General features: G+C 42.1%; 1 protein-coding gene across 6 annotated transcripts; it reads right to left on the bottom strand.

Annotated features, from left to right (window-relative positions):
• Positions 1 to 61: 61 nt before the first annotated feature.
• On the bottom strand, positions 62 to 27,827 carry ep400 (E1A binding protein p400). Of its 6 annotated transcripts, none has more exons than XM_040019082.1 (54): positions 27,637 to 27,827; positions 25,116 to 26,467; positions 24,906 to 25,013; positions 24,711 to 24,795; positions 24,341 to 24,460; positions 22,295 to 22,689; positions 21,901 to 22,200; positions 21,461 to 21,646; positions 21,200 to 21,340; positions 21,040 to 21,112; positions 20,842 to 20,879; positions 20,693 to 20,750; positions 20,518 to 20,607; positions 19,588 to 19,701; positions 19,285 to 19,472; positions 18,991 to 19,168; positions 18,753 to 18,889; positions 18,420 to 18,589; positions 18,055 to 18,229; positions 17,825 to 17,961; positions 17,330 to 17,516; positions 16,982 to 17,151; positions 16,667 to 16,851; positions 14,979 to 15,278; positions 12,917 to 13,090; positions 12,290 to 12,427; positions 11,292 to 11,362; positions 10,874 to 11,163; positions 10,460 to 10,659; positions 9,516 to 9,685; positions 8,150 to 8,346; positions 7,895 to 8,006; positions 7,467 to 7,766; positions 7,269 to 7,343; positions 7,039 to 7,173; positions 6,897 to 6,941; positions 6,582 to 6,735; positions 6,214 to 6,449; positions 5,937 to 6,110; positions 5,787 to 5,834; positions 5,559 to 5,695; positions 5,376 to 5,432; positions 5,205 to 5,283; positions 4,623 to 4,787; positions 4,484 to 4,529; positions 4,239 to 4,345; positions 3,909 to 4,098; positions 3,718 to 3,809; positions 3,303 to 3,482; positions 2,907 to 3,084; positions 2,602 to 2,735; positions 2,344 to 2,505; positions 2,162 to 2,239; positions 62 to 1,178 (listed from the first exon to the last, which is right to left on the bottom strand). In XM_040019082.1, exons 2-54 carry the CDS (start codon positions 26,430 to 26,432, stop codon positions 858 to 860), a joined length of 9,297 nt encoding a protein of 3,098 aa, XP_039875016.1. In that variant the 5' UTR covers positions 26,433 to 26,467; positions 27,637 to 27,827; the 3' UTR covers positions 62 to 857. The 6 variants fall into 6 exon arrangements, with proteins under 6 accessions (XP_039875016.1, XP_039875017.1, XP_039875019.1 ...); XM_040019083.1 differs by having other exon boundaries at positions 6,214 to 6,446; XM_040019085.1 differs by having other exon boundaries at positions 12,926 to 13,090.

Below are 27,827 nucleotides of genomic sequence, written 5' to 3'. Positions count from 1 at the left end.
GTACAAGGCTGTAAAAGCAAAAGAGGATGTGTGCTGAAATAAGATGTAAGAAGTCACAAGATTTCAAAGTACTTACAACGATTTAATGAAAGGAAAAGATGAATTTGTGTATAAAAACAAAACACTTTATTACAATTGGGCTGAAAAATCCAATGAAAACACAACTACTTTACAAGTACAAATGTCCGCTGTTGATATTTACATGTTTTTTTTCCTTTCACATCAATAAAAAAAGGAGAATTTATGAGGAAACAAAATACTAAAGTACATGTTTACAGTGTATTTGCTGAAATAATAATAATAATAAAAAAAAAGACTAAAGGAACGTGCATTATTCTCCATTCAGTATCTATAGACAACAAGAGAATCGGACATAAAACAAGACTATTTATGAATACACTTATTCTAATAGAGAGCTCATTTCCCAATGCAAAAAAAACAAACAAAAAAAAACAACCAAACAAAGAAAATTCACCCATAATCCTCAGCCTCATACATCTGTTGAGTCATATAACCACTGCGCAGAAGGCGTGACTGCTGTCATACGGTGAGATTATGTGGTAGGTGTGGGGGAAATTTCAAGAAACGCTCTACAACAAACTAATGAAGAGCAGAATGTTATTGATCAAGTGAGAGATAGTTATGGATCCCAGAAGAATTATTGGCAGAAGCATCATGATTGATCTCCCAGAATGATTTAGGTACAAGCACTGAAATCATGTTGAACACAAGATTAGAGAGGTTGGAGTAAAGTAAAGGTTTGTTTGTTGTTGTTGCAGGATCCACAAGAAAGCACGACCTCATCATTGTACTGCGGGAAAACGCTCGGTACATACAGTCTCATTAGTGTGTATCTCCTAACTGCTTCCCCCACTGGGCTTGGCAGGGGTTTTGGCTCTGATGCCCCCCTGGCGAGCCTGACCCTTGGAGGCCTGCTGTGGCTGAGCAGACTGCTGCACCGGGGACTCTGCAGTAGTGGTTGCAGCGGGCTGCTGGGCTGGGCTGTGTGGAGGTGGTGTCTGGATCTGGGGTGAGGCGGCTGCAGTCACCACCTGTTGCTGGATGATCTTCTGCTGGACCACCTGGGCTGTCGCCGTACCAGCGGGAATCATCTGCACCTGAGCGGGAGCTGATGTGGCAGCCTGGGTCAGAGTCACAGTCTGAGGCTGAGCCTGGATCTAAAGAGAAACAACACAGACTAAACATTTCCATCCTGTCTCAAAGATCTGATACGAACCTTTCTCCTGCATATCAAAGCTAAGAAAATCAGTGATGAATCAAATAAAATCGGAAATGAAAATGAACTGTCAAAAGGTTCAGTGTGACAAAGACAACAAAACAAAGTGACCCCACAGAAATCTCATCTGATATTTTACCTTACACACTCTGGTCAGCTTCACCAAATTGTGCATAACTTCACATCAATGATGAATTAAAACAGCACAGTGCTGTAAGCGTGACGGATGATAGCATGACCCCTTTCACAAAGACAAGAGCACATCTATTTGTTGCTAAACGTGAATCCTCGCTCACACGATCCAAACAGTCACCCTTGGTTTCAGCTGAAAGCTGTAGTCTACAATTGGTTCTAAATACAAGCCTCAAAGGACAAAACATGCCCATCTTTCAAACTTTTAATGCTCCCTCCTCCTTTAATCTCTTAACTGTGTGCAACAAATGAACAGCCTATTTATTGCTGTAAACATAGGAAACTAGATTCCTGCTTGAGTGACAGTGTGAAAAAACAAAACAGAACAAAAAAACCCTTTCAAACAATATTAACAATTTATTAACGTCAACCTGGCCTCGAGCTGGAATTCTGTGCTGGAGAATTTTAAGCCTTTTAATTAGTGTCCAAATCCTTGAGTTATGGCCAAAGAGTTTTGCAAGGTTCCACCTTGACCTCATACTTTATCAGTTCATTCACATGTAAGACAACAATTGTGCCAGATGTAATAAAATAGATTATTTATGTTTGTGAGAGGGTGAATGGGATGGACAACTTGAAAACACAAAACATTCAGTTGCAGCTGTCACCAGTGAGGACATAATACCAGATCAAATATAAGCATTTTGTCAATGGCAGCACACCTGAAAGCCTGCAGTGATGGTTATTCCAATGTCTGTAGAATCAATCTAGTAAAAAGCCTAAAACTCTTACCTGCTGAGGAGAAGACACAAGTTGTTGAATATTGGCCACAGTTGGTTGCTGCTGCACTATTTGCGGGATCTTAGGCAGCTGATATGAGCAGTAAACAAGAAAATGTTAACACACACACACACACACAATCTCGATATTTCACTGAAAGTACTCTGTTGTATGGGTTGCCACTGATGATGCACCTGGATTTGCTGGGCTCCAGCTGGTTTCTGGCCCTGGGGGAGCGATGTAGCGAAGAACTGGGTCTTGATTCCCGATTGGAGTTGGGTGGTGGTATAGGTCACCTTTTGCTGTGGCTGCTGACCTTGCTGGGCGGTCTGCACTGTCACTTGCTGTGTGCCAATCTAAGGGAAATGAAAATACAGTAATATTACTAGTGAACTATTACTTCCCGATACTCTCAATAAACACAAATCTCTATATGTAAACAAAGACATTACCTTTTGCTGTACAGTGGCCTGTCCTGGCTGTGGCTGCCCTGCCTTCTGCTGAGGTGCAGCTGCCACCTGAACGGTCTGCTGCTGTTTCTTCATCTGAATCAGCTGTTGGACCTGCATCTGTTGGAAGGGGACACCTGACAGAACGGAGAAAGTGCGTCAGATTAAAAGACATATTAGAAGATCGTGATGATGAGAACATACATTTTGCTACTATAAAAGGGTTTCCAATCCAAATGATGCAGGTATAATCGGCAGCAAATACTGTTGCATCTTGTGATGTATGCAATTCAAGAATTTCAACACACCTGTTTTCTGGGCCTGACCGATAGCCACACTAATGCCTGCTACAGTCACTGGCAATGTAGTGACTCCGGCTGATGAGACCACAGCTGGCACAGAAACTACAGGAGGCTTGGTCAGAGTCACCTGAGCTGTCTGTCCTGCCTGGGCCTGAATCTGGCTCTGATTGGGTACTCGAGCAGTCTGCAGGGTGAAAAGAACAAGAGTAAGAAAGGTGGCACAAGCTCAATCACTTACATAAGCAGAGGACAGTGTTTCTGGGGATCCACCAGTGAATTGTAATAGTCTCTCTTAATGTTATATCTTTTAGATCTCTGTTGATAATATATGCTGAAAATAGCATTTATCTTGTTGTATTGCACAACTGCACCAATATCTAATCACTATTTTTCTAATCTTACCAATCTGCTCATCTGCAGGTTGGTGGCCAGCACAGCTCCGGGTCGTTGTGTTGTCACAGCTGCTAGCTGAGGATTAGCTTGTACAGTCTGTGCAGCTGGCACCTGTGCGGCCTGCTGGGCCCCTGCAGCCTGCTGGCCCTGAGTTGCTGTTGCCTGTTGCTGCAACTTTTGCTTGTGCACCTTAAAAATAAGAAAAAAAAGAAGAAAAAAGTCACACAGATATTTCCATGCAAGTTAACTTAGAGGTCATACTTACACACATTGACAAAATAGTGCACTGCATTGTTTAGTGGGTAAAACTGAAATATTGTCAACCACGTGTCCACCTTATGCAAGAGATGAAATGACTTTTTCTATAAGCGACTGTTACTGTTGCATTTGGTGTAGTTATTCTACAAAGGTGGTAGTGACGTACCTGGGCTTTGCTAACGCCTTTCATCTGAGGGGATGTAGTCTGTGGCAGATGCTGTCTGAGCACATGGAGCTGGGCTGCGCTGATTGGCTTTCCTTGAGACAGCACAGTCGATGCATGAAAAAGGACAGAGGAAAGGTCAGGGCTGTAAAACAAAATGTGCACCTGAGGAAAACCAGTGATAAGCTCATTACCTGGTGTGACCTGAGTGACCAGTGAGCGCACTGGGCTCATAGTGGTAGAAACTACTGCAGATGCTGTCACTGGGGTAACCGCTCTAACAGCCTGACCTGTAGCTATGGCAACCACCTCAGCCGGGGCAGCAGTAGCTGTCACAGTCCTCTGTTGTGCATGGACCACCTGTGCTCCAGCTGTACCTGCAGGCTACATTAATCAAAATAACAGCGATAGTATGAATAAAGGTTTCGATGACTGAGTTTGCTGCTTTATTCCAATCCAAATACTATTTATATCACTGTATGTTAATAGTGCCAGGTCACCAGTGATAAGAAAGCACGACTCACAGACAGCGTTCCTGGCATGACCGAAGACGCCAGGCGTTTGTTGGGCTGGAAAGGGCTTTGAGGAACTCCAGCTATTGTGTTGACAATCACATTCCCCCCAACAGTGGCTAGAAGAAACAAAGTGAAAGGAATTAAGTACTGGGACACAAGCTGCACTGTAATCTAAACCGTGTGTGTGTGTGTGTGTGTGTGTGTGTGTGTGTGTGTGTGTGTGTGTGTGTGTGTGTGTGTGTGTGTGTACATACCAGCCTGAATGGTAGTGCCCACAGTGGCATTTTTTATGCCCCCAGCCTGTGAAACATGATAAGCATGTTTAAAGTTTCCATTAGCTCGTTTTGGATCTGACTCTATGTAAAAACATATAGCTCAACTACTGAGTCTCACCAGTACGGCGTTAGGCACAGCAGGAGCTCCGGCGACTGCTGCAGCCTGAGGGACCTGGGCCTGGCCAGAAGCAGGAGCCTGGGCTTGGCTAGGTGCAGCCTGAGCCTGGGGGGCTCCAGTCTGCTGCTGGGCCAACTGCTGAGCCTTCTGTTGCTCTGCAAGTGCCTGCAAACACACACATCCACAAACAATGCATGGAGGCAACACAAAAGCAAATATATTTGTAAAGATGGATGTAAACCAGACTGAAGATGATGCATGGTCGTCTGTTTTTAGTAGTTCACTCTTGTTTTTTCTCTCCAATTTTTATACTATTAAAACATTTGAAGTGATCACTGATTTATATCTAGATAATAGCATAATTGCTTTTAAATCCAACAGCTACAGTGTGTAGACTACTACCTTTATGCACCCCATGCATGAAAACTGTCTTGACAGGTGGAAACTAATATTAACCAGATTTCTCTCAACACCTAAAGAATTATTCACAGACATTTGCTGTAATAAGTCTTACATTCTCCTAGCATGGCATAGCACCTGGATAAATAAAAACACAAGTGGAGGCACACTGCTGATAAGCACCTTTTTCTCTTTGGCAATCCTTTCAGCCCGCTGAGATGCCACCTGGATGGGAGGTAGCGGCTTATCGTAGCTGATCCCACTGAAAATGAGAAAAAAATAAAATCTTACACTTCTTTGTTTGCTTAATGATTTCAGGTTTTGATTCCCAGTGATTACAAACTTAAGTCGCACCTTTCTGCCAAGACAGACGCATGCTTGGGGTTCTTCTGAAATGGATTCATGCCGAGTCTGTAAGCAGTATAGATGAATGCATTTAAACGGCAATATCTTATCTCAACATAACATAACATTTCACTGCATTTTTTTTTTTTTTGTTAATGTAGGTTTTTTTTTTTTCAAATTCTCAGTACTTACAGTGGTTTGATTGGTGGGCTTCTCTTGCTGGCAATGATCTTCATGAGTTCAAAGCGGCTGTTGTAGAGCTGGATGTGAGTGGCATTGTCATCCTGTGTGTAGATCTGACAGGTCCTCAGAGGACGGCTGTTCTTAGACTAAACGTGGACACACAAAAAGAATAAAAATGATCCCCAGAATTCAAGAAGAAATAACGGCTGAACGCAAAGACCAAGCAAGACAGAGTACCTTGTATATACTCTTGGTTTTCTTCTTGGGGTTTGCCTCATACACCAACTTAAAAAAACAAAGAAAAGGAAAAAACCCCAAGAGTGATTGTTGAGACAAACAAGCAAAATGTGTGCAAGACAGTAAAGTACATGACCCTGTTTTCATTACCTTGCCCTCTTCCCTGGGAATGATGACGTTCTCGTAGCGATTGCGACACTGTTTGGGTGAGCGGTAGATGCGGCTGCAGGAGTTCACCACATCACTCACCAGATCCCAGTTAGGAGTGTGTGCAGGAGACACGATTGTCAGGTTGAGCGGCAACTCCAACAGCTGCTTCACAGCCTAACGGACACACAGCAAAGATAACTTGTTAACTGAAATGCAACACAGGATGGATTAACGATGCTTAGAGCATCATGGAGGCAGGAGTAAATAAAGCCAGTACCTGAAGCAGGGCCCAGTCTTCACTGATGAGCCACTCTGGATTGTCCTGCCCTGCCTCCGTGGCAGGTTTAGCCAGCGAGGGGAGGGGCTTGGCAAAGGGTGCCTGCTGCTTGAGGGAGAAATTCTTTTTCTGGTCTTTAACCTCGCGGCGAACTTTGAGCATACTGGCTTTTTCAAAAAGGGAACGGGGAGGAATGACCGTCTCCCCGTGGCCCTTTTTCTTCTTTCTGGCTGCTGCTGAAGAAACACACTCAAGTTAAGGGAGAAAACCAAACAAACTTGCAATGATACTTTTGCATTTTGTCCATTCTTCTTGTCTTTAACCCAAGATTTACAACAACTTCTCTAAAAGGAGAGATATTTTCTTACCTGAGGGATCCATCTTCAGTCTCTTATGCTCCTTGCGAATGTAGACAGGAGGCAACTTGGACTCTGGCATGGGTGTGGTGTCATACATCAGCATCATTACAGAATCAATGTAGATGTCGTTGTCATCCTGTGGTGGTGTGGGTGGAGTCCAAAGCTATGGTGGAAAACCACATGTCAAAAACCGTCCAAAGGCAAAAATAGGATTTCACTTTGTGGCTCAATGTAAGTACATCGAATGAGGAAGAGATACAGGCGTCTACATCATTTAAGAATCTGTGTAAACATTTACAGATAAGGTCACATGTGGCATCTTACCGGCATAATTTCTGTGTGGCCATCCTCCGCATCAAACACATACTCCTGTTGAAGTACAGAGAAAAGGTTCAGGTCAACTACAGCACAATAATCCACACACCACTTCTTGCTTGATTAGCAGAGATCAAACCGTCCCACCCACCATGTTGTAGGCATCCTCTCTGGTGTAGGTGAAGAGATCTTCATCTCCCTCCATCATGTGCTGCTGCTGCTCCTCCTCGTTCAACCTTTGCAACTGCTGCAGCTCCCAGCTTCTCTTTGAACACTCCAACTTCTCCTGAAGAACAAAACAACAAAAATAAAAACCTGTTCATGAACAGATTTCCACATTTTCACTGCAATAAATCTGTAAAGATGTGCCTTAACTCTTACCCTTAGAGCTTTTTCATCATCGCTGACGTGGAGGTACTCCAAATAATGCAGGGCATATCTTTCGATAGGTGTAAGCTGTTTCAATGATGAGTGAATGAAAAAAACAAAACAAACCAGCGTTTAATGTTATGGTAATTTATTTTTGCTTAACCAGTTTTCAAGCTGCATATATTAATTAAAAAAAATAAGCAAACCCACCTGTTCCATGACTGCATTAAGCTCTTCTATCTGAGCAGGCTCTTCTTTGGCGTGGATTTCTGACTCCTGGTCCCGCTCTGTTGACTCCTGGTCTGGCAACTCGTCCTCCTGCTTTTGCCGATGCGGCTCTTCATCCTCTGACAGGGCATCCAAGTTTATGCTTTGGAGAGCCTGGATGTATGGTCTAGCTACTCTGGGAGAGATGGCCTCAGAGGCTGAAGGCTCCTGGTGAAGGACGACAAACTCCTCCACCTTCTCTCCCGAGCCTGCCTCCACTTCAAACAAATCCTGGATTGTCCGCTACAAACACACAATATCAGGACAGTTGTTTCATGTCTTGGGTAGAACTAAATAATGCGGGATCTAAAACTTTTTTCCATATATTTATAGTCTGAATATTGGTAGAAGCTTCAGTGAGTTTATCTTACTTGAGTGAGGAAAGCCAAGGTGTAGTCAGTACCCTGAGCAGCCACCTCTCTTATCAGGTCCTTGGTACCATTCTTCAGGAGCTTTTCCTCAATAGAATTCCCACTCTCCAACCTTGGGACATGCAAAAGTAAATAAAACCGCAAGTCGAGTCCTTCAGTAACACTGTTATAAGGTAAAACTGTTTTATCTGGGGGCGGAATAAGGAGCACAAAAAATAGAAACAAAATCAGAATGCCTTGTTTTTATAATATCACCTGTATATGTGAATATCCTTGGAACGCCCTATTTTGTCGCACCACTCCTGGGTGCGTGCGTCCATGCTGGGATTGAGGTCTGTGTCGTAGAAGATGATGGTGTCTGCATCAAACACAGTCCCAACTGCAGAACAGCAGCGGTTGGTGAGGATGCTGCAGAACACCTGCCTGTTCCTGTTGAACTTCTTCATATTTTCCTGCAGGCACGCAACGAATGAACAGAGTTGAAGTAGTTGACAGCGCAGTTTAGTTTTAAAACACGATGTACTCATGCATTTGCTTTGTCATGTAAATATACAAACTATCCTTTCTAATATGAAACAGATGCTTTAGACATTTTTATCTTCATTGTTTATTTTTGGGACTGCTGTTGTCAGTAAGGCTATGTTCACACTGCAGGTCTTAATGCTCAATTCTGATTTTTTGATCAAATCCGATTTTTTTGTCTGCTTGTTCACACTACAAATAAAATGCGACCAGCAAACGCTCTGTAGTGTGAACGCTCAAAGCGGCCCGCATGTGCAAAAGAAGATGTCACACAACGCGCTCTGTTTAGACCCAGAGCAAACAATATTGTTTGATTGATGGCCCTTAATATAAAGACTTCGGACTTTACGTTTCTCAATTTTGCTTTAAGTTATTTGGTTATTTACATAATAATGTAAATGTAACCTAATAATTATCCTTATTGCTGTTTTAGAGGAGCGGTGCTTCAAAGGATAGATGCAGATTTCTGTCAGAATCTGCAGATTATACAGTACAAATAAAATGTTCACGTTTCTCCAATGTTGTCTTCCCAACATTTTCACTGACATCTACATGGGATGGCCAAGAAGCGTTCGCGATGTCTTCTCGGGCAGTTCTCTGGCACTGATAATTGGCGTCTGTCTTGTGTCAGTGACGTAAAAGACTGATTTAATGCGACATGACCGTTCAAACAGCAGTCGCTTTCTAAAACATCGGATATGTATCGGATTCAATACCACATATGAAAGTGACCCAGATCGGATATGAAAATATCGGATTTGTGCCGTTCACACTGTCATACCATGATCGGATATGGGTCGCATAGGGTCAAAAAAAAAAAAAAAAAAAAAAAAAATCGGATTTGATGCGCTTTCGCCTGCAGTGTGAACGTAGCCTTAGCTGCCTGCATCTATAGCTTATTTGTAATTGAAAACAAATTAACTCAAAGATCCCCTCCACACAAACATGAACTAATAAAAAAAGACAGATAAGGGGGAAAATAGTTTAATTCACATTAAAATATTTAAAATGACAAGACCCTCTGTCAACATTCATTTCTTTAAACTTGATTTCAGCAAAAATGTTTATAAGGAACAAATCCAATGTGGTGTGATTTTACCTGTCTTTCATCACAACTGAAGCTCTCATCAATGCGCACGTAAGTGAGCTGTCTGTAATCTAGGAAGGCCTCCAGGATGTCTAGCATCTTCAACATCTGTGTAAAGATGAGGACACGGCGACTCTCTGACTTCAGCTTCTGCAGCAGGATGGCAAGAGCTTCCAGTTTACCTTTGGGAAAGAAAATTATCATGTTATTATCCAAGGCAGATCCAAGGCAAAACGTGAGAGGAGTCACTCAGCCTGTGTAAGCAGGAGATATTTGTCCTTACCTGGAACCTTTTTTCTGTGATGTTTTTAGTAAGAACACCGTATAGAGCTTTAAAAGAATAGGTGTGACAGTTCTAGCTTGCTGTGGCTTGTGTGTCACTGATGACTGACAGTCATCACAGGTCACTGACACCTAGTTATATGGCTCTGGTACCTCTTTTTACAATCAAATGTGTTAATGCCCTATGTTTAATATTCTATGTATCCATTCTTTTGTTCTCAAGTTTATCACTGAAGTGACTGGATTTCTTGTTTGTCTACTCTTGTATTTTACTTCTAGTCAACGTCAATAACTCAGGTCACACAGTAATGCATGTGTAGGTGCAGAGATGTGATTGGAGGGTGAGGAACAGAAAGACAGAATACATTTCTCTTAATTGTCATGTTGGTTTCTCAGCTTTTGTGGTTATATGTCAAACTTTTGGCCCCAATTACATTTTCCAATCAATGAAGCAATCCAGAGACTGAAGAGAAACAACAGGGAAGTGAACATAGAGTCAATGAAAAAGGGAGAGAGAGCTGCAGGTTTCATCTTTTGCTGATTTTAAATGATAATGGTGAAAGTCAAAATTATTGAATATAAATAAATATTTAGCACTTTTGTTTTGATGAACAAAATCAGAGGTCAGAGTTGTTTGTTTTAACCAGGTGTAATGGTGTGTTACATGGACTAACCTGAGTCCATTTGCATTAACTGCAAGTCAGGACAACAGAAGAGATGTGTGGATGCTAAGTGGATGTCTGCGCTGTGAGGGAGAGAGGCCTCCTGAAGCCGACGGCGAAGGGACTTCTGCTCAAGCCTGTAGGGAACTGGGGGATTGGCTGCATACAGGTGAGGAGCTGAAGCCACAGCTGGAGGCACCATGCATACCAGTCTAAAAGGCAGCACATATAAGCATAGATGTTCATCAGATATTTGGATTAAAAGAGGAAAAATTAAAAACTGATTTGCAATACAACAATAAAATCTTAGCTGCTCATTTCTTTTACCTTTGTAGCTATAATACAATTTAAGAAAATATTAGGATACGCTGTAAAATATTCATGGAATGGATTTATAACAACACAGAACAAACAAATCTCAAGTACCTTTTGAAAAGGCTGCTGGCAGCCTCCAGACAGTCGTCCACAGAGTGCAGAGAGGACTTCAATGCAGAGGTGGTAGCCACGCAGGTTCTCTGGGCTCTGATACAGCTCTCTCTGCCCACCCAGCTCCAGCCTCCAGCAGTCAGGGCAGAGTGACCGGGCTCTGAACCTAACGTGCATGCCTGTAGCAGGTCTGACCCATACAACACTCTGCGGCTGCAGCGCTGCTCATTTGCTTCGAAGAGACGGCTCAATCGCTCTTTCATCAGTTGAGTCTTTTCTTCTGACGACTCCTGAGTATCACAGTGACAGATGGTACAATCAGAACTGATCTTCCTGTAATGTGACTAGACTAAAATTATTTGATGAAACAGAAAACTGAAATTATAAATAGGATTTTTCTGCAAAGTGATGTGCTGACCTGAGAACCAGCGTGAGCTGCAGGAGGCGGCTTGATGGGGGCTGACGTGGCATTTGTATTCGTACTCACCGCTTAAAAAACAAAAAACAAAAACCCACACAGTGTCAACAGAAGGAAAGGAGGACAAGAGGTGCAATTATATGCCCAATCTCGCATATAGAGCTGCCACGATTAGTCGACTAGTCACGATTACGGTCGCCAACGACTAATTTAATAGTCGACGCGTTGTTTGAAGCTTTGTAAGATCCCAAAGGACGCAGGAATAAGTAGTAGGATTTAAGAGTGTACTAACAGACTGAAACAGAAGATGGCAGCACTGCATGTACAAGGATGCCAGCTGCCGTTAAACCCCAAAGAAGAAGAAGCAGTGTCCGGTATCGTAGCTGTGTCCAAATTCAGGAACCACATCCTCCTGTGCCTGCATTAGTAGGCCGATTACGTTACAGTGACACAACGAAGACTGTCCAGATTCAAAGACGCCGACAAATGCGCGCTTCATTTTCCCAGATTTGAAGGATGGGTCAGGTGTATACTTCGTGGCCCAACCTATCCCAGAATTCATAGCGCGGCCCTGCTCAGTTTCCAACAATGGCGACAGCTAATTAGTTTTAATATTACTCTTATTATTCTTTCTGGGTCACAAAATAAACGTTTAACATATTTTCAGGCGAGAATGCAGCTGTGGAAACTTCAAATATCTACTCAGTTTATCAAGACACCACATATTTTCAAAAGCGCGCCGATGTTTTCGGAGACGCATGCTGGTGCAATAAGCTGTACGTCCAATGGATGCATGATCTGATTAGTCGACTAATCGCAAAAATAATCTGTGACTAGTCGACAATCAAAATAATCGTTTGTGGCAGCCCTACTGGCATATTATGTCACACAACTGTCAGAACTATAATGACAGATGTAATTATAATGTCAGCTGTTTTCAAAATAACCGATTAAGAGGTAGAAACAATAATGCAGAGTCTTCACTGTTTCCAAGTCACCTTGCTGAGCTGTTGACACTGCAGGAGTAGCTGAGGCACTGGAGGCAGGAACAGCTTGAGGCATTGTCTGCATTACCATGGATCCCTGGGGCCTAATAATTTGCTGCCCTGGAGCTGACACAATCTGCAGGATGTTGCCTGAATGCATGAGACATTAAGCAACCAATTAAGTGGCGCATACTCAAAATAACACAGGCATGAAATGTGAAAATCTAAATTCTAGAATTAAAAGAACTGTCGTGGTTTTTGAATGAAGGATTTAATGACGACATAAACAGGAATAAAAGCAAATTAAAGCAAAAGTCGAATAAACAAATTTCAATGCATTTGTATTCAAGACATATTAAATTGCTAACTGACTTTTTTTCACACTTAGTTGAGTCTCTGACAGGTGAAGGCATAGGTCTGGCACCAGAACCAGACCAAGGACGTTGTAAATATATGGTAAGAGTTTTACACATTGGAACATCCAGAATATTATAATAATGTCTTAAAATTTACAAAAACCTTTTGCTGACAACAAATAAAAGCAACAGAATTACATGGATGAGTCAGTTGGACACAAAACAAGGAACGAAGAAAAATATGTGGAGAGGAAAGAAAGTGTGACGATGGGATATACATTACCAAGTGTACCTTGGAGCTGCAAGGGCTGTCCAGTGGTGAGCTGACGGAGCTGACTTGGGGACAAAGTGAACTTGTTGCCCTGAAACTGCAGAGTAACAGGGGTCTCTGGCTGGGAGATTCGATTCTGACTGCCTGCTATGTTAGCCAGCTGGGCAATCTTCACCACATCTCCACCTTTAACAGAAAAAAAAAAAAAAAAAACTTTAACACAGATAGCACTAAAAAGTCTTTTTATGGTTCCAAAGCAATATACTGAGTTAGTTAAAGGGTGAAGGAAAAAAAAAGACAAGACATGCAGAACCAGGGTGGATTAATCAGTGGAACGAGCACAGCTCCTCTCTGCAACAGAAGGGGAAGAAAATGCCTAAGGACAGTCCTCAGGTGAGACAGGGAGCCTGAAACTCAAAAGTGACTAATTAAGAGGAGGGGGGAGGGAGGGACACACAAAGTGTCTAAGGGTTAGGGTTACACTGGGCCACCATGTGTCATCAGAACAGTTTTGTTGCACCTTGATATTGAATATCTGCTCAAGAATGGATCAGCATTCGCCAAAAAGAGATTTCTTTATTTGATGATGGTGATGGAGAGCGCTCTCAAAAGCCATAGCAGATCCGTTTGATGTGGTTAAACTGTAAGAGTGGATTACTAAAGCCTCTTTTCCTTTACTATCACTAGTACGTACTCCAAACAACTCAGCACGGTTCACCACGGTTTTCAGGGTTTTTCATTAGGTCCAAGTATCTGGGACCAGGTACGTTTTTAGTACCTGCTTGTCCGGGGTTCCAAGCGATCCGAACAGGTACTAAAATGTGACATCGTCAGACTGCATGTGATCGATTGGCTGGTCAGTCAGTACGTTGTGGGATGCTCTGACACACACCAGGCACATTAGGAGTTACTAAACTGTAATAGAAAACCAGTCAATCCAAGTAGAGTTGATCTGAGTCGATCCAAGGAGATACTAATGGAAAAGGGGCTTAAAAGCATGTCTTAGATACTTAGCTACATTTATATATTTTCTCTGCTGATTTTAACCAATTCCAAGAAGAGATCAATGGATTTACAGCCCCCAGCTTAGCCTCTTCTTTGTTGTTGTGTTTGGATGTTTGTCTACCCCAAACAAGTACTACAAACTCAAAGTAGATTCACTGAGAATGAAACCCTCTGTAATCTGACCAGTATAACCAGTACAGTCTGCTGTCTTGGCCATCAAGAAGCTCCAATGACGCCCTTGTGATTAAGGGCCTTCTTTGCCATGGTGTTGATGGGGTACATTTTCACTTTATGGACACACGGATTTTATCTTGAATGCCTGGTGTTCGAACCAGTGACTTTTCTACTTGTGGGGGGTGGAGCATGAATCCTTAAGTGAAGTTTATCCAACTTCTGCACACATTAGGATTTTTACACATCCTAGGATAAAATCATACCTAAAATTTACTTGAAAAATAACCAAATTCAAATGGTTTCTGAAAACTCTGAAAAGTTTTCTGAAACCATTTAAGACTTATATAAATAAGTTAGTTTTATTAAATTTTTCTCATTTTTTAAAAATATATTTAAATACTGCAGTTTCTCAGGTCTTGACTGTGGGGCCATTTTCACATGCTTAGTATTCATGCTGAAGCTCAGACTAAAATAATAATAATAAAAGAGACAGCAAAAACAGAAACAAAGCTTTGGGAGTTCTTCCTGCAGCTGGGCTGATGCAAGAGACAAAAGAATATTAGTACGTGGAAGAAAAAAATATTATAAGGAAGTGCAAGGATTTAACATAAGTTAAATAGTGCAGTGGTGTACATTCATAGTGTACATGCAGGTTTTAAGAAAGAAACTGGGGAATGCTATGGCTGTGGAGATGCTGCTGATATGGCTGCAGATCTAATTTTAGAGGACTTTTTTTCCCCCCCACCATAATCAATACAAGATATTTAACCAGAATTCCTGAGTGAACACATATCAGCAGTGCCTCGAGTAAAGGCTTCAGTGAAGAGCAGCCAGTACTGTAGTGCCAGAGGTGGAGGGGAAATGCTGAGATAGAGGGGGAGGGCAGGCCACTTACTAGGCAACCGTGCCTGGGCCTGGGATGTAAGAACCAGCCTCTGGGATACTAAGCTGGGCTGGATGGCATGGCTGGGGGCTAAAGTCGACCTGGGGACCTGTGTTAATCCAGGCTGGCTGTTGGGAGCAACAGATCCCACAACTGTGCCAGCTAAGCTCTGGCCTAAGGCCACAGGGGAAGCCCCCAACACATGCTGTCCAATGCCACTATTCCCAGAGGAGGCTACAGTGGAGGCTGCAGTGCTGTTGCTGCTGCTGACAGGAGTTGTAGCCTGGGCTCTCTGAGCTGCTGCTCCAACCACTGTAAAGTACAAGGCAATGGGGTATGGGACTCCATGTTAGGGGTAACCCAATATTTAGTCAAATCAGTATGATCAAACAGTTTTTCCATAAATTCCTTCAGCAGTGGTGGGCCAACTGAGCTACGACTATTAGGACTGTTACTGATGTCAATGATAATAACTGCAAACATTTTTACTTAAAATATGTGCATTGGTCCCAACTACTCAGTACGGGAAGAATGGATACACTTGGGCATGTCCAGTGATCCAGAAGACAGAAATGGGAACAGTCGGGCATAACCTCCATCTGCAACTATCTGACACTTCACAAGCTCTTGTCAGTGTTTGCAATCAAAGATGGAAGATGGTATGCAATGTCAATGAATGTTGTTAAACGTATGTATTTGCACTCTTTATGTATTTGCAATTATACATATGGTGTACTTCTCTTAATGGATATTTTTATTTATCTAATATTTTATTTTTGGCAGTGTTGTTGACAGTATGACAGTGTCTAAGGTAATTAATTATTAAATTAGAAATTATAGTTAAATAGAGAAACCTGAATGTGAACCTGAAACTTGTTTTTAAATATGAATGAAAAATATGTCAATGTATCATTGCATCTATTCATTGGTCTGAAATAACTGAAAAACTGAGATGACTATTGATCTGTGAATTTTGTGTACCACTATGGTAAAAGCTGGTATGATGGGAAATGTGTGTGTTTAAACTGTCAGCTCAATCTGTGAAAGTGTAGTCAGTAACAGCCAAGGCTGCAATGTTTGACTTTTGCCTCCATCTCTTTATTGGACTTGTCTACCATTACTTTCATTGCATCCTCTGTTAAAATATAATGACTTTTCCTTAATCCTCAGTCGTCACTGAGGACAGAAACCAGTAGTGAGTGTTATATTCAGCCTTGCCATAAAGGTTGTGCTGATATCAGGGGAAAACAATATTGCCAACCCACCACTGCTGCATGGAAGTACAAATTTAAATATATGAAACCTTAAAGTAAAACTTTTCAGTCAAAGTATACCAAACCTCTCCAAAAAAGTTGAAGGACAAGCATCTGACTTTTTCAAATAGCAGCACTGTGCATAAAATATGTGCAGGCAGTACAGTTCTTAATGAGCTTCAAACACTAATGTATGCCTCTAAGGCTACCTATTAATAGTTGTTAAGCAGTACATTAGGCTCACTCAAAATCATGCAAAATAACACTGCACACATCACAAGCTTAAAACTAGCTTAGGCACATTATTTACAGGTGAAGAAAAAAAAACAATATGAGAGGTAAAAGGTACTATTTAAGTCTGAAGTGGACACCACCAGGAATCCTTTAGATAATGTGAGAATCTAATTTCCTGTCCTATACTGGATAGGGCCCCTGAAATGATCTTACCAGGAGCAGTGGCTGCAGTTGATGAAGTAGTGACCAGGGACTTGCCCCTGGCCTGGCCTGCCTGACTGATGGATGGAGAGGTGCCAGTAGCAGGAGAGCTCGTTGGAGGACGCTGACCTGCTGCATTTGCAAAGGCGGCAAAGCGGCCCTCTGGTTTTGTGCCATACTGCACTGGCTGGAACAATCTAATCAGAGAAAAACAAATGCACAGGATTTAAATATGCCATAATACTGAGGTTATATTTTATTTTAAAACTTGTTAAGATCTTTACATAGAACATTTCATTCTGAGCATTTGAAGATTATATCGCAGACCTCATCGGTTTTATTGGACATGGTTTGGGCCTTGGCGGTGGATCTGGATTGTTGTAGATCTCTTCTATGAGCTGCTGAGTAACCTTTAGTTTGGGTACTCCCTCTTCAGTCTGATACCGGGTCAGTCTGTTCTCATTATTGATCAGATCAAATATGGACAGGTTGGCAATCTATGGAGATAATAAATTAGGAATAGATAAAATATTAGAAGTGGAACAGTGTAGAGTCACTTTAAGATTAGTCATTATGCAAATTTGTCATGGATTGACTTTATATTACAGGTACTTACTGACTGCTCTTGGTACCATTAACATTAACAATGTTTGGCAGCGCTACTAAAACACTTACCTTACTCGAATCAGTCTGAATTGCTCCCAGCACCAGTGATGGCACGTTATATTCGAGAGAGGAGAAGAAATAGGAGCTACTGGACACTCTGGGTGCCACCAGCTCAGGATGGTTACAAACTCGCTGTAACTGCATCAAAACCTGCAGCACGCTGACAAAATGACCTGTTTTCAGTGCTTCCTGAGCTCTAGGGGAACACAGCCACATAGAAGAAATGATTATAGAAAACTGACATGTGCAAAACGTGTCTCCCTTGACACATTACAGTTTTCTCCAAAGAACAGACACAATATAATTATAAATTATAAAGTATCTTTTCTAACCAGAAAGATCAGGTCAAAATAAATCTGGTGTCCCATGGATGCATAAATACACACTAATAGAAATGAAAAGATCTAATTGCAGTTCATGATGTGCTATATTTCCAAAACTTTATTATACCATAAACTGGGCTGTGTGTCAAAAGAAACTGTGAGAGAGGGGTAAATATTTTACCCTGATTGAGTGAGGATATCCTCATAAAGGCTCTTCTGCCTGTTCGACAGTCGGCATTTTAGGATGTGCTCGTACTTCTTGGGAAGCTGTTTCTCCACATCCCTTTTCGAGCGCCTCAGGATGAAAGGTTGAATCATCTACAGTTAAGAGTAACAGGGTTTTCATATTTAATTTAAAGGAAAACACCACAGTAACACAGATTTATAGAAGAGTGCTGGTGGTATACCCACCCTGTGTAGGCGGATGACTAGCTTGTGGCAGTAATCCTGGTTCTGGTCTGTGCCCGCCTTAACAGGAAAATCAGAGTAAGGCCTGGTGATTCCTGGCAAAAGGAAGTGGATCATGGTCCACAGCTCCTTAAGAGTGTTCTGTAGAGGAGTGTTGATGAGGAGAATCCGTTGCTCACTAGAAAATGCACAGAAATATCTCTGTCATTTATTCAGTCAGCTGAGCAATTTTTTAACGATCCAGTAAAAAATTAGGGCAATTTCATAGAGACAGCCTTAAAGTTTCTCACATTGAATTTATCTCATCAGGCAATTCACCCAAAACAACATGCACATTGACTAGAAATAATAACATTTTAGAAGCTTACCTTCTGAGAGCAAAAACTGTTTCCCAATGTTTCTCCGTCATGTTTTTGATGAGCTGCACCTCATCCAGGACTAGGTGCCTCCACCTTCTCTTTAGAAAATGACTCTGGTCTTTCATCAGCAGCTTGTAGGATGTAACACACACATGGAAGCTGTTGGCTTCCCCCCACCACTGCAGATCAAAAACCATATACACCAGGTAACTTAAAAAACACTTTTTCTTCAGTTCACTTTAATTTTATTTATATAGCACTGAATCACAACAACAGTCACCTCAAAGCACTTTTTAATATCATATCAATGATATTATTGTATTTAAATACACAAGAAATTACCCTTCTTTTAGACCGCCGTTCCCTTCTGTTGCCAAGGTACAAGAGGATCTTAAGGCCAGGACACCAACGCTTGAACTCCACCTCCCAACTTAACAACTTGCATGTTCTTACCACAACGAGATGGGGCCCCCAGATGCCTGTGGTGAAAACACGGTTGTCTTTATCCCAGTCAAAATTTATAAATACAGGAAAAAGGTTCAATATTGTAAAACAAAAAGAATACCAAAAACCAACATACCCTCTTGCCCAGCCAAGTGGGCCATGTAAGCAACTGTCTGTACAGTCTTGCCAAGGCCCGTCTCATCAGCTAAGATGCCATTGAGGTGCTTCTTGTAAAGGCTGACAAGCCAGTCCACACCAATCTGCTGATACTCACGCAGAAACCCATGCAATAGAAAAGGAGCTGGGCTGCGGGTCTAGTAAAAAAAAAAAAAAAGAGAGAATAAAAAAATTTGTTTGAAAAAACTACAAACCAAAACAAACATGTTCTTTTGTTTAAATGCGTGAATGTGAGTATCTGAATGTGTCTCACAGATGAAGTGGTTCTGAAGCTGCCCTTGGGCAGGATGAGCTCTGTGGCTGCAGCTACTTCGGCTATGTCTTTGCAGGGTTTCCCATCAGAGTCAGAGGAAGCGGCTTTGTCAGCACCGCGGTACTGGTCCACACTCAGAAGGGAGTCAATCAGCACAGCCTCCGGTGGACTGATAGCACATTCTATTTCTAGAAAATAAAAATTAAGTGGAGGTATGTTGGAATCTCATCATTCACAAATGGCCAGGAAAAAAAACCCCAAAAAACTTATCTGCACAGTTTAACTTTATAATTACAAACTTGCCTTCAGTCTCTTCCATTTCATCCTCATCACTGTGAGAACCGGGCTGTGGCCAGTCAAAGGTGTCAGTATAGGCACCGGCATATTGCTTCATCAAAGCATCAAGGGGCATCTCAGCTGCAAGACGAACACAAAAACATTTTTTTTAAAAATGAAACAAAGATAATTAATCTTCATAGTTGATGGTTTTAATTAACTAAGTAGCAAAAAACTCAAAAATGTATAATTCTGCGCGTTAGTAATTTAATCATCTATATAACTGCCAATGTATTTCAGCACCATCCTGTGGCCAATCAAGATCCACCATATACTGTTTCATCTTCTGAAATCAATTCAACTCATGCAAGAGGTGGAAAAATTATGAAAATTCAATACTATTACTATGGAGCTTCAGCAAGAGGTGATGCTTATCTGTAGAACTGGATGCATAATTTGTGAAAAGTGGAATATTAAATTAATAGTCTAATCATATTTGCCATATAATCACCTGACATAACTATCTCTTAGCCTGTAGACTACCTAAGCTGTTTCAAAATTTCTGTAACAGTTTATTGCCATGGTGGGTCAAACTTTAAATTCACCGATCTCTGTGCCGTCAATAAAACAAAACAGTCAGTTGTATTTTAAGAGGTAGGTATGCAGTTGTGGGTGGTTTATTATGTTTACGAGTTCTTCTAACCAACATTCTTAATTGAGGCACAGCCTGCACATGACATGTGTGTGGTGTTGTGTCTCAAAGCTCACAGTGGAGTTTATGAAATCACCTAGTCTCCAACAAGGCTTGTCCCTTTAAGCACCATTAGATTACACCAAAAATGAATTTAACTGAATAAACACAGCAGTAGCAAGACAATAACACACTAATAAATTTCTCTTCCTTTATCCTGAATCTGCAAATAGAGCATAGTTACAGAGAAAGATTAAAGTAAGTACCATCTTTGGCAAGGTCAACCAACTCTGCTTTGTGGTCCGTTTCCCCTTCTATGCCCTCCTGTTCCTCGATGGTGCTCTCTTCATCTGTAACTAAAAGGAAAATCAGTCTTTATAAATCCTTGTTTTTTATTTTCTCTGTTTTTAATCATATATACCTTGATTATTTGACACTTACCGTCTTCATCAACCAAGGACAAACTAGATTTTCTTTTTCTAACTGAAGTGGTCACCTGCTACAAAAGAAAATGTATAATTGTAAAACTATCTTAGACACAATATGTGCTTCTATATTATTATTAATTGGTATGCCAGTGCAGTACCTACCTCTTTATCAGCCTTCTCAGCTGCTGACTGACCGGATACTGTAAAGCAAATAAAACAAGTTTAATAGAAAGAGAACTGCCCCAGGTCAGATAACCTACCATGTGTTAGCTTGGAACAAGGAGCAACAGCAAGTAAAAGCTGATGATACAGAGCAAATGTTCTGTCTCTCATGTTCAGTACCTGCTCAATGGGACGTACCTTTGGCTTTTTGTAAGCCAAGTGCTTTGAGCCTCTTCTCATAAATTTCAAACTGGAGTTTGATTTCCACGACCTGATGGGGAAAGGGTTTCACTCAAAACAGATATTTGGCATCTTTATAAGTCCTGAAACTTTTATACATAAGAATAAACAAACGCACCTGTTCAATGTTTGACCAGAAGAATTCCACCTCTCGGGCGATTGTGCTGGCAACGTGACGAAGATGAATTTCCCTTTCTTTCTTTGATCGCTCTTCACTTTTCTTCTGCTCTTGATGATAACGGGCACATGTGCGAACGAGCTGTGGCAGAGACACACAAGACACGAGTTTGTCTTTCTGAGGGTTTCCTCCTTTTTGTTTTTGTGTCAATTTGTGATTTACCCTTCTTTTCTTCAGTTAATTGTTATACGTTTGTCATACCTTCTTAGCAGCAGCTTCCTTCCATCTCCTTTCCTGCGCAAAGTCAGCTGCCATCCACTGCATCTCCTCCAGGAGATAGTCCCAGTGGGACTTTGGACGTGAGGCTTCCACAAGCTTAGGGAGCCTACTGGCAGACCACTGGCCCTCCTTCCTTAACTCAGATATGCGCTGATGCACTTGACTCTCCTGGCAATCATTTGGTCCATTAGACTTTATATGTTGATAAGATTAAAACTTACTAAATACATTTATAACAATGTACAACAACGGAACATCAAAAAAATTAAAATAATGGACATCAACAGGAATTGTTGATATGGAATACGACAAACTTGAAAAGAACAAAAAACATGCAATGACAACATTAAAAGGCACCAAATCTTTTCCAGGCAACGCTTTTAACCAACTGCTGACATCTGTATCCAAACTATGGTACTCACCAATTTGGCCTGTTCCACTTGCTTATCTTGAGAACCCTCCTGTGAAGGCTGCACGGCTGTGCTTTGACCAAAGCCACCTATTTTGACCGCTGATATGCCATTGGTTCCAGTCATTTTTGACTGGGTGCTTGGGTTGACGTTAGAACCAACAGGACGAAGAGGACTTGCAGTATGTGGGGTTGGAACAGAGTTGGGAGCAGAGAGCGGAGCAGGAGACACAGATGTCATTGATACCGAGTTGGTCATAATCCTCTGAACTGCCTGGTTTGACTCTGTTCCAGGGCGAGCAAGTGCCACTGTCTGTAGAGCAAAGAAAAAACACTGGTAATATCAAGTTTACAGTATCGTCTTTTAGTCAATTTGTATGGAGGCTGACCACGTCACACAAACTGACCGCTTGTCCGGACTGCAGAATGGCCTGGGATTGTTGCTGCTGGGGCTGCAACTGGAGATGAAGACCTGACTGCATCTGATGCTGCAGCTGGGCCTGGAGCTGTGTGTGGGGGTTCACTGTGGTCAGGACCGTGGCCCCTGCCTGCACCTTCACCTGTGCCTGCAGCTGACCCCCTGGCTGAGTTGGATTCTCTACTAACTGAGCCTGCTGGGAGAGTGCCATGGGCAAGCCTGTCATAGGAGGGGCACCTTGTGGCAACCTGCCAGGCAGCTGAGGAGGCGGAGTGTGCAGGCTGGCTGCATTCTGCACTGGAGGTCCTTTGGATGGGTCGTACTGTTGCTGGTTCTGCTTCTGTCCTGCGATCTGGACTGCTTGAGGAGTAGGCGGCATCCCGCCTGTATACATGGTAACCAAAGTATAGGATAAAAGAGTAGTATAGAAAGTGACACAGAGACAAATGGTAAAAAAAATGAGTTGTTAATGTTATTGTCCAATGTGCAGTTTTTTTGGTTTGTTTTTTAAATAAATGCCTTTGTGTTCCTACAATACAGATTAATAGATGCCGTTAAGTGTTCGGCAGCTTTCCCTTAATATTCATTTGAGAGACCCCCTTATAGAAGTTATATATTTTGAGTCTAAAAGGTAGAATATAAAATTGTACTTTTAACTATTAAACATTTGTTTGAGTTTCAGCTATAAGAGCTCCTCAGAACCTTCTCTTAATGAACTACATGTACTGTACTTAACAGGAGTCTACGACTACCTGATGATCAGAGCAGAAACTAATGAAACTCATACAGCAAAATGATTACAGAGGAAATGAAATCAATATGAAAATCTACATGTCTCTCAAATAAAATACTACTTTGATTAATGCAAAACTAAAACCTTGCATTTCAAATGTTGAGAGAATGTGGTTAAAAAACATTCAAAATTACTCATGCAAGAAGAAAGGTTTTAGAAAGAAAAAAATGTAACAAAGAAACATGAAAAAAAGAACTTCAAAAAACAAAGAGACAGGGAGAAGTAAGGGGAAAGAACTAAAGCGACACTCACAAAAACACTGTATGTTTGGCATGCATGAAGCAATGTCATTCTAGCCGTAACCAAGGCATCTGGATGCCTCACATAGCGACAAAGCACAGAGGTGAGCAAAAGGACAGACATGGGGTCTTGCAGATAGCAGGCCTGAGCGGAGCTGTGCACACTAAAGCATCACCTGCCTTACCTCCCTGCACGTCACACCACCTTGCCTAGACGCCATCAACACCTGGCCCTGACACACCCACACCACCACAATCGCAAACACCTGTGCCGTGAACACAACTCCTCCAAATGATTCCCCTCCTACTTAGACTGAGGGAAAGAAGCCAAGTCAGAACAAAATGTCATGAAAAAACATGGAAGGAAATAAACTAAAAGTGGACATGAGATAAATAAAAAGTCTTGAAGACTGATGATTCTGAGTTCCTGTTGATGGCTCACGCAAAGACGGACAATTGAAGAGGGGCGTGTGAGGGAATGACGATGGGAAACCAAAGGGAAGCATGACATGTGGATTCATAAAATGGGAGATCAAGCAAAACCCATTGGAAAGTGAATTCATTCCCACAGGCTTCCCACTTTCTGTGATCCACCGCCAGATAAGATGAAAATCCATCAGCACGGGAAGGTCTTTCCAAATAAAGACGACAAACAGGAACAAACTTCAGAAAAGAAGAGATGGATGACGACAGGTGATCAATAGTTAAAACAAAAAAAGAAAATCATAAGACATGGCATCTTCCCATTGAGTGGCTACTCATTCTTCAGACTTGGATTGTCTTCTTCCCCATTTATCCTGACAGAGAGAGCTTAAGCCTGAACTTCCTGAGGACTGCTGAGAAATCCAGCAGATGGAAGATCTGTTTGTTGATGCTGCTTGGAGTTTGTTTGTAGAAGATGAATGTTGTGATTCCCTTTTTAACATCTCCTTAGTATGAGCAAAGGGCATAGGTCCAGCAGCATCGAACAGAACACAGAACGGCCTGGTAGAAGCACTCCTACCTTGCGCAGTTGGCATAAGCTGCTGGAGTGGAACGCCAGGTGATCCTAAAGGAGCTACACCAGGATGCTGGAAAATCAGCCCATGGCGACCAACGTCAATCCGGGGCCTCTTAGCCTGATCTGGGATTTAAAACACACAATACCCTCATAACGCAAAAAAAAGCACTCGGCACACAGCAATGACCTTCTGAAGACCGTACAGGTCACCTCTCCTTCCTCGGTTTAAGACTTCAACACAGAGCGCTAGTAGAGGATGCCAAATATCTAAAAGCAGAAGCAATTAGAGGGAGAAAAGAAAACAAACAGAAAACAAAGCAAACGGGGAGAAAACAAAGCAACATAAAACAGGAGTTTACGATCTTTGCCCTACCTGCCTGCACCATAGCCTGTTGCCTTTTAAATGCATCAATGTCTCCAGGGTTTGTAATGGTGCCAGAAGTAGCTCCTTGGTGTCCCTGCAAAAACAGCCTCTCATGAAATTAGTGAGATATTTTCAACAGACTTTAAGGGCATTATAGATAATTTCATTAAAATAAATGTTTAAAATAAGTGCCTCCTCTATCACCTGAAACTGCTGTTGGGTAGAGAAAGCTGCAGAAACATTGGGAGGAAGCTGTGTTGCTATGGCAACTGGTGTCACTGCCTGGCCATCCTTTCCAGTAACAACCTTTACCTGAAAAAAAGACACCAAATTGAAAGAGGAACAAAATTCAACAGAATGACAGGAAAGAAAATACACATTTGATCTCAGACCAAGAGCCAGCTGATGTAATACCTCATCATTAATAACCTCAGACTGTTCTTCTTCCTCCTCTTCGTCTTCAAGGTCCAAGTCACTCTGTCTCAAGTAAGTATACAAGGGAACACAAGGCTTCTTCTTAAAAGCTAGATAGTCCATCATGTTCCCTTGGAGGTGCTGCAGGAAGAAAAGTTCAATCAGATATTCTTTGAACACTTCTTTCAGATTCTCCATCTTCTTGGTGTGGTGCTCCAAGCACTGTTTTCTCAGCTGAGCAATCTCTGGTGTGGAAGGAGCAATTTCCTCTAATTTCTTGGCAGCTTGCTTCTTTACAGTGCCCACAGTCATGCTGGTGGGTGCAAGAGAATTGCTGGGGATCCCTTGAGATGGACTGGTGAGGGATGGGCTAGAGGGTGGTATAGAGGAAGGTATACTGAATGATGTGGCTGTGGTTCCTACTCCAGAAACCACACCTTGTTGAGGCTTCTCAAATATCAAAGGGTTTCTAAGCTGTCCTTGAATGATACTGCTGATCTGGGGAGGTAGGCTTGAGGTGGTGATATGACCAGGGCTGCCCAGAGTTGAGTGAGTGGTGGCCACTGGACTTTGAGGTGCATGGTGGTGGATGGTGCCGCCAGTCTGTGAATGAGGCTGAGAAAGCCGTCGTTCCCTCACAGACCCTGGCGCTCCTGGAGAGGCCAGCTGTACCTGACCAGGTGTGGCTGGGGCAATCTGGGCCAGTCCTGTTCCCTCTTGGTAAACAAAGTGACCACTGCCTGATTGACTCCCTAAACTGATTTGCCTCACTAACATGCCAGCGTCAACAAAACGTGTCGGACTCTGTCCGTGCACACCCAATGCTGCTGCAGGAGCTGTTGGCCTCGTCACACCTTGCAGAGAGGCTGGACTATGCTGGGTAGGACTTTGAGGTTGAATGGGCTGGGGCACAGGTGAGGTGACCTGGATGTAGGAGGGTGGAGTATGCTCAAACCTCCACTGAGGTGTCGTATGCTGGAATCCTGGGGATGCGGGGTTCTGGATGGGAAGTGTGGTTAGGGTTATTTGTTGGTTAGCAGTAACCATCTGTCCCACATTTTGTAATGTTATGTTCATGTTCGGGCCAGCGGCTGGACTACGACTCATGATTATCTGATAATTGGGTGACTGAGGAGCTGAAGGACTGGCAGCAGAGGAAAAAGGGGTCACAGGTGATTGAGGATGGTTAACTGTAGCTTGCTGCTGTGTAGTTGCCATGGTCGGCTGCGACTGCTGCTCCTCTGTTTCTGACCCGCTGACAGACTTGGGTCTCTGAAGCGGTCGTTGCATATTCTGTGATCCACTTCCATGGTGCATTGCGTGATACGGTTACAATCTTTAAACACAATAATCTGTGAAAAGGACAAAGGAGAGTAAAAATGATTTTTATTTATTTTTACTTTTTAATGACTATATGTGATGCAGAAATAAAGTTTGCTCGTCATCTGGGAGGAAAATATCTGAAAATTAACCATAACATGTCAACATATCAACAACTTCACGTGAAATGACACAAATCAGGACCAAGGAGTGTCTCTGTAATACCCATTTCCTGTGATAAACTGGAGACCCTGGTAGCAATAACCACGTAATGTCTTCCAGGGTTGCCTTTTTTCTTTTGTTTCACTGTGTCTAGTTATAAATAATCAGTCTCTTAGCTTCTCCATACACTATTTTTGAACATTTAACAAGCACACAAGTAATGACACAGACAAAAATCAGTCACTGCCATCAGTAAATCTTATCTCGAATGTCATTAAAGTTTGATATCGTGTGCAAGAAAGACATGGACTGTTACCTACATACACCCCTTAATTATTCAGGTGGAGGTCTTATCAGAGCATCTTTACCGACGTACAGCTTTTGTTTATTTTTTTACATCTGTTTGCACCTACAGGTGAACGCCAGCTACCATATACACATTGTCCTGTGGTAAAAACGATATGGCTTATTTGGTTTGATACTGATTCCGCCAAAGCTAACGACCATTTAAAACAAAGCTGATGTACCTTAACGGTACCGAGGTGTCGCCAACGTCGTTTGACAACGACGCCTTGATAACAGCGTTGAGAAATTTACGAGTTAGTGAAACCCAGTCGTTTCAACACCGTAAGAACAACATTACATTTACAACCAACATTTCCAGTCGACAGCCGTAGAGCAGTCGTTTCTTGATACGGTGTTATATTTACAGCGCTTGTTAACATGTTAGCTTCACCCGCCTACAATTTCTCCGGGGCGTAACGTTAGCTTAGGTTAGCTGCGATGAAAAATAATAAGTGCAGGTATCGGAACAATCAGGTCTAGGTGAATGGATGATCCAAATATATATAAATAGAGTAATATAGAATGTAAAAATTAACATGTAACATTTACAATAACACTGTGTATGGCTTTTGAGTAATTACAATAACCCGTGCTACATGATGCGTGCTAGCCGATGCTATTGACTAGCTTGTTTTTGCTAACAGGCCAGCTACCAATGAATAAACACAGTTATTACTTCAACGGCGTTACTTACAGGGAATGGGGATTCTGTAGTAGTTTCGTAAATCCTAAGTCATATTTACAATAGGTCACATACTGCAACACGGGCTATTCTGCGAAAAATAAAATCTTGATATTGATAGCTGCTATTCACTGTTTTGAAGCTAAGTTAATTTCATTCAGCAACATGGCGACCGCGGCAGCCTGCTGTGTAACCCGGATCCC

The sequence above is a fragment of the Simochromis diagramma genome, unplaced genomic scaffold (genome assembly GCF_900408965.1).
Source record: "Simochromis diagramma unplaced genomic scaffold, fSimDia1.1 OVJJ01000822.1, whole genome shotgun sequence".
Taxonomy (NCBI): domain Eukaryota; kingdom Metazoa; phylum Chordata; class Actinopteri; order Cichliformes; family Cichlidae; genus Simochromis; species Simochromis diagramma.
Note: the sequence above shows the minus strand (reverse complement) of the source record. Positions and strands in the feature narration are given on the sequence as shown.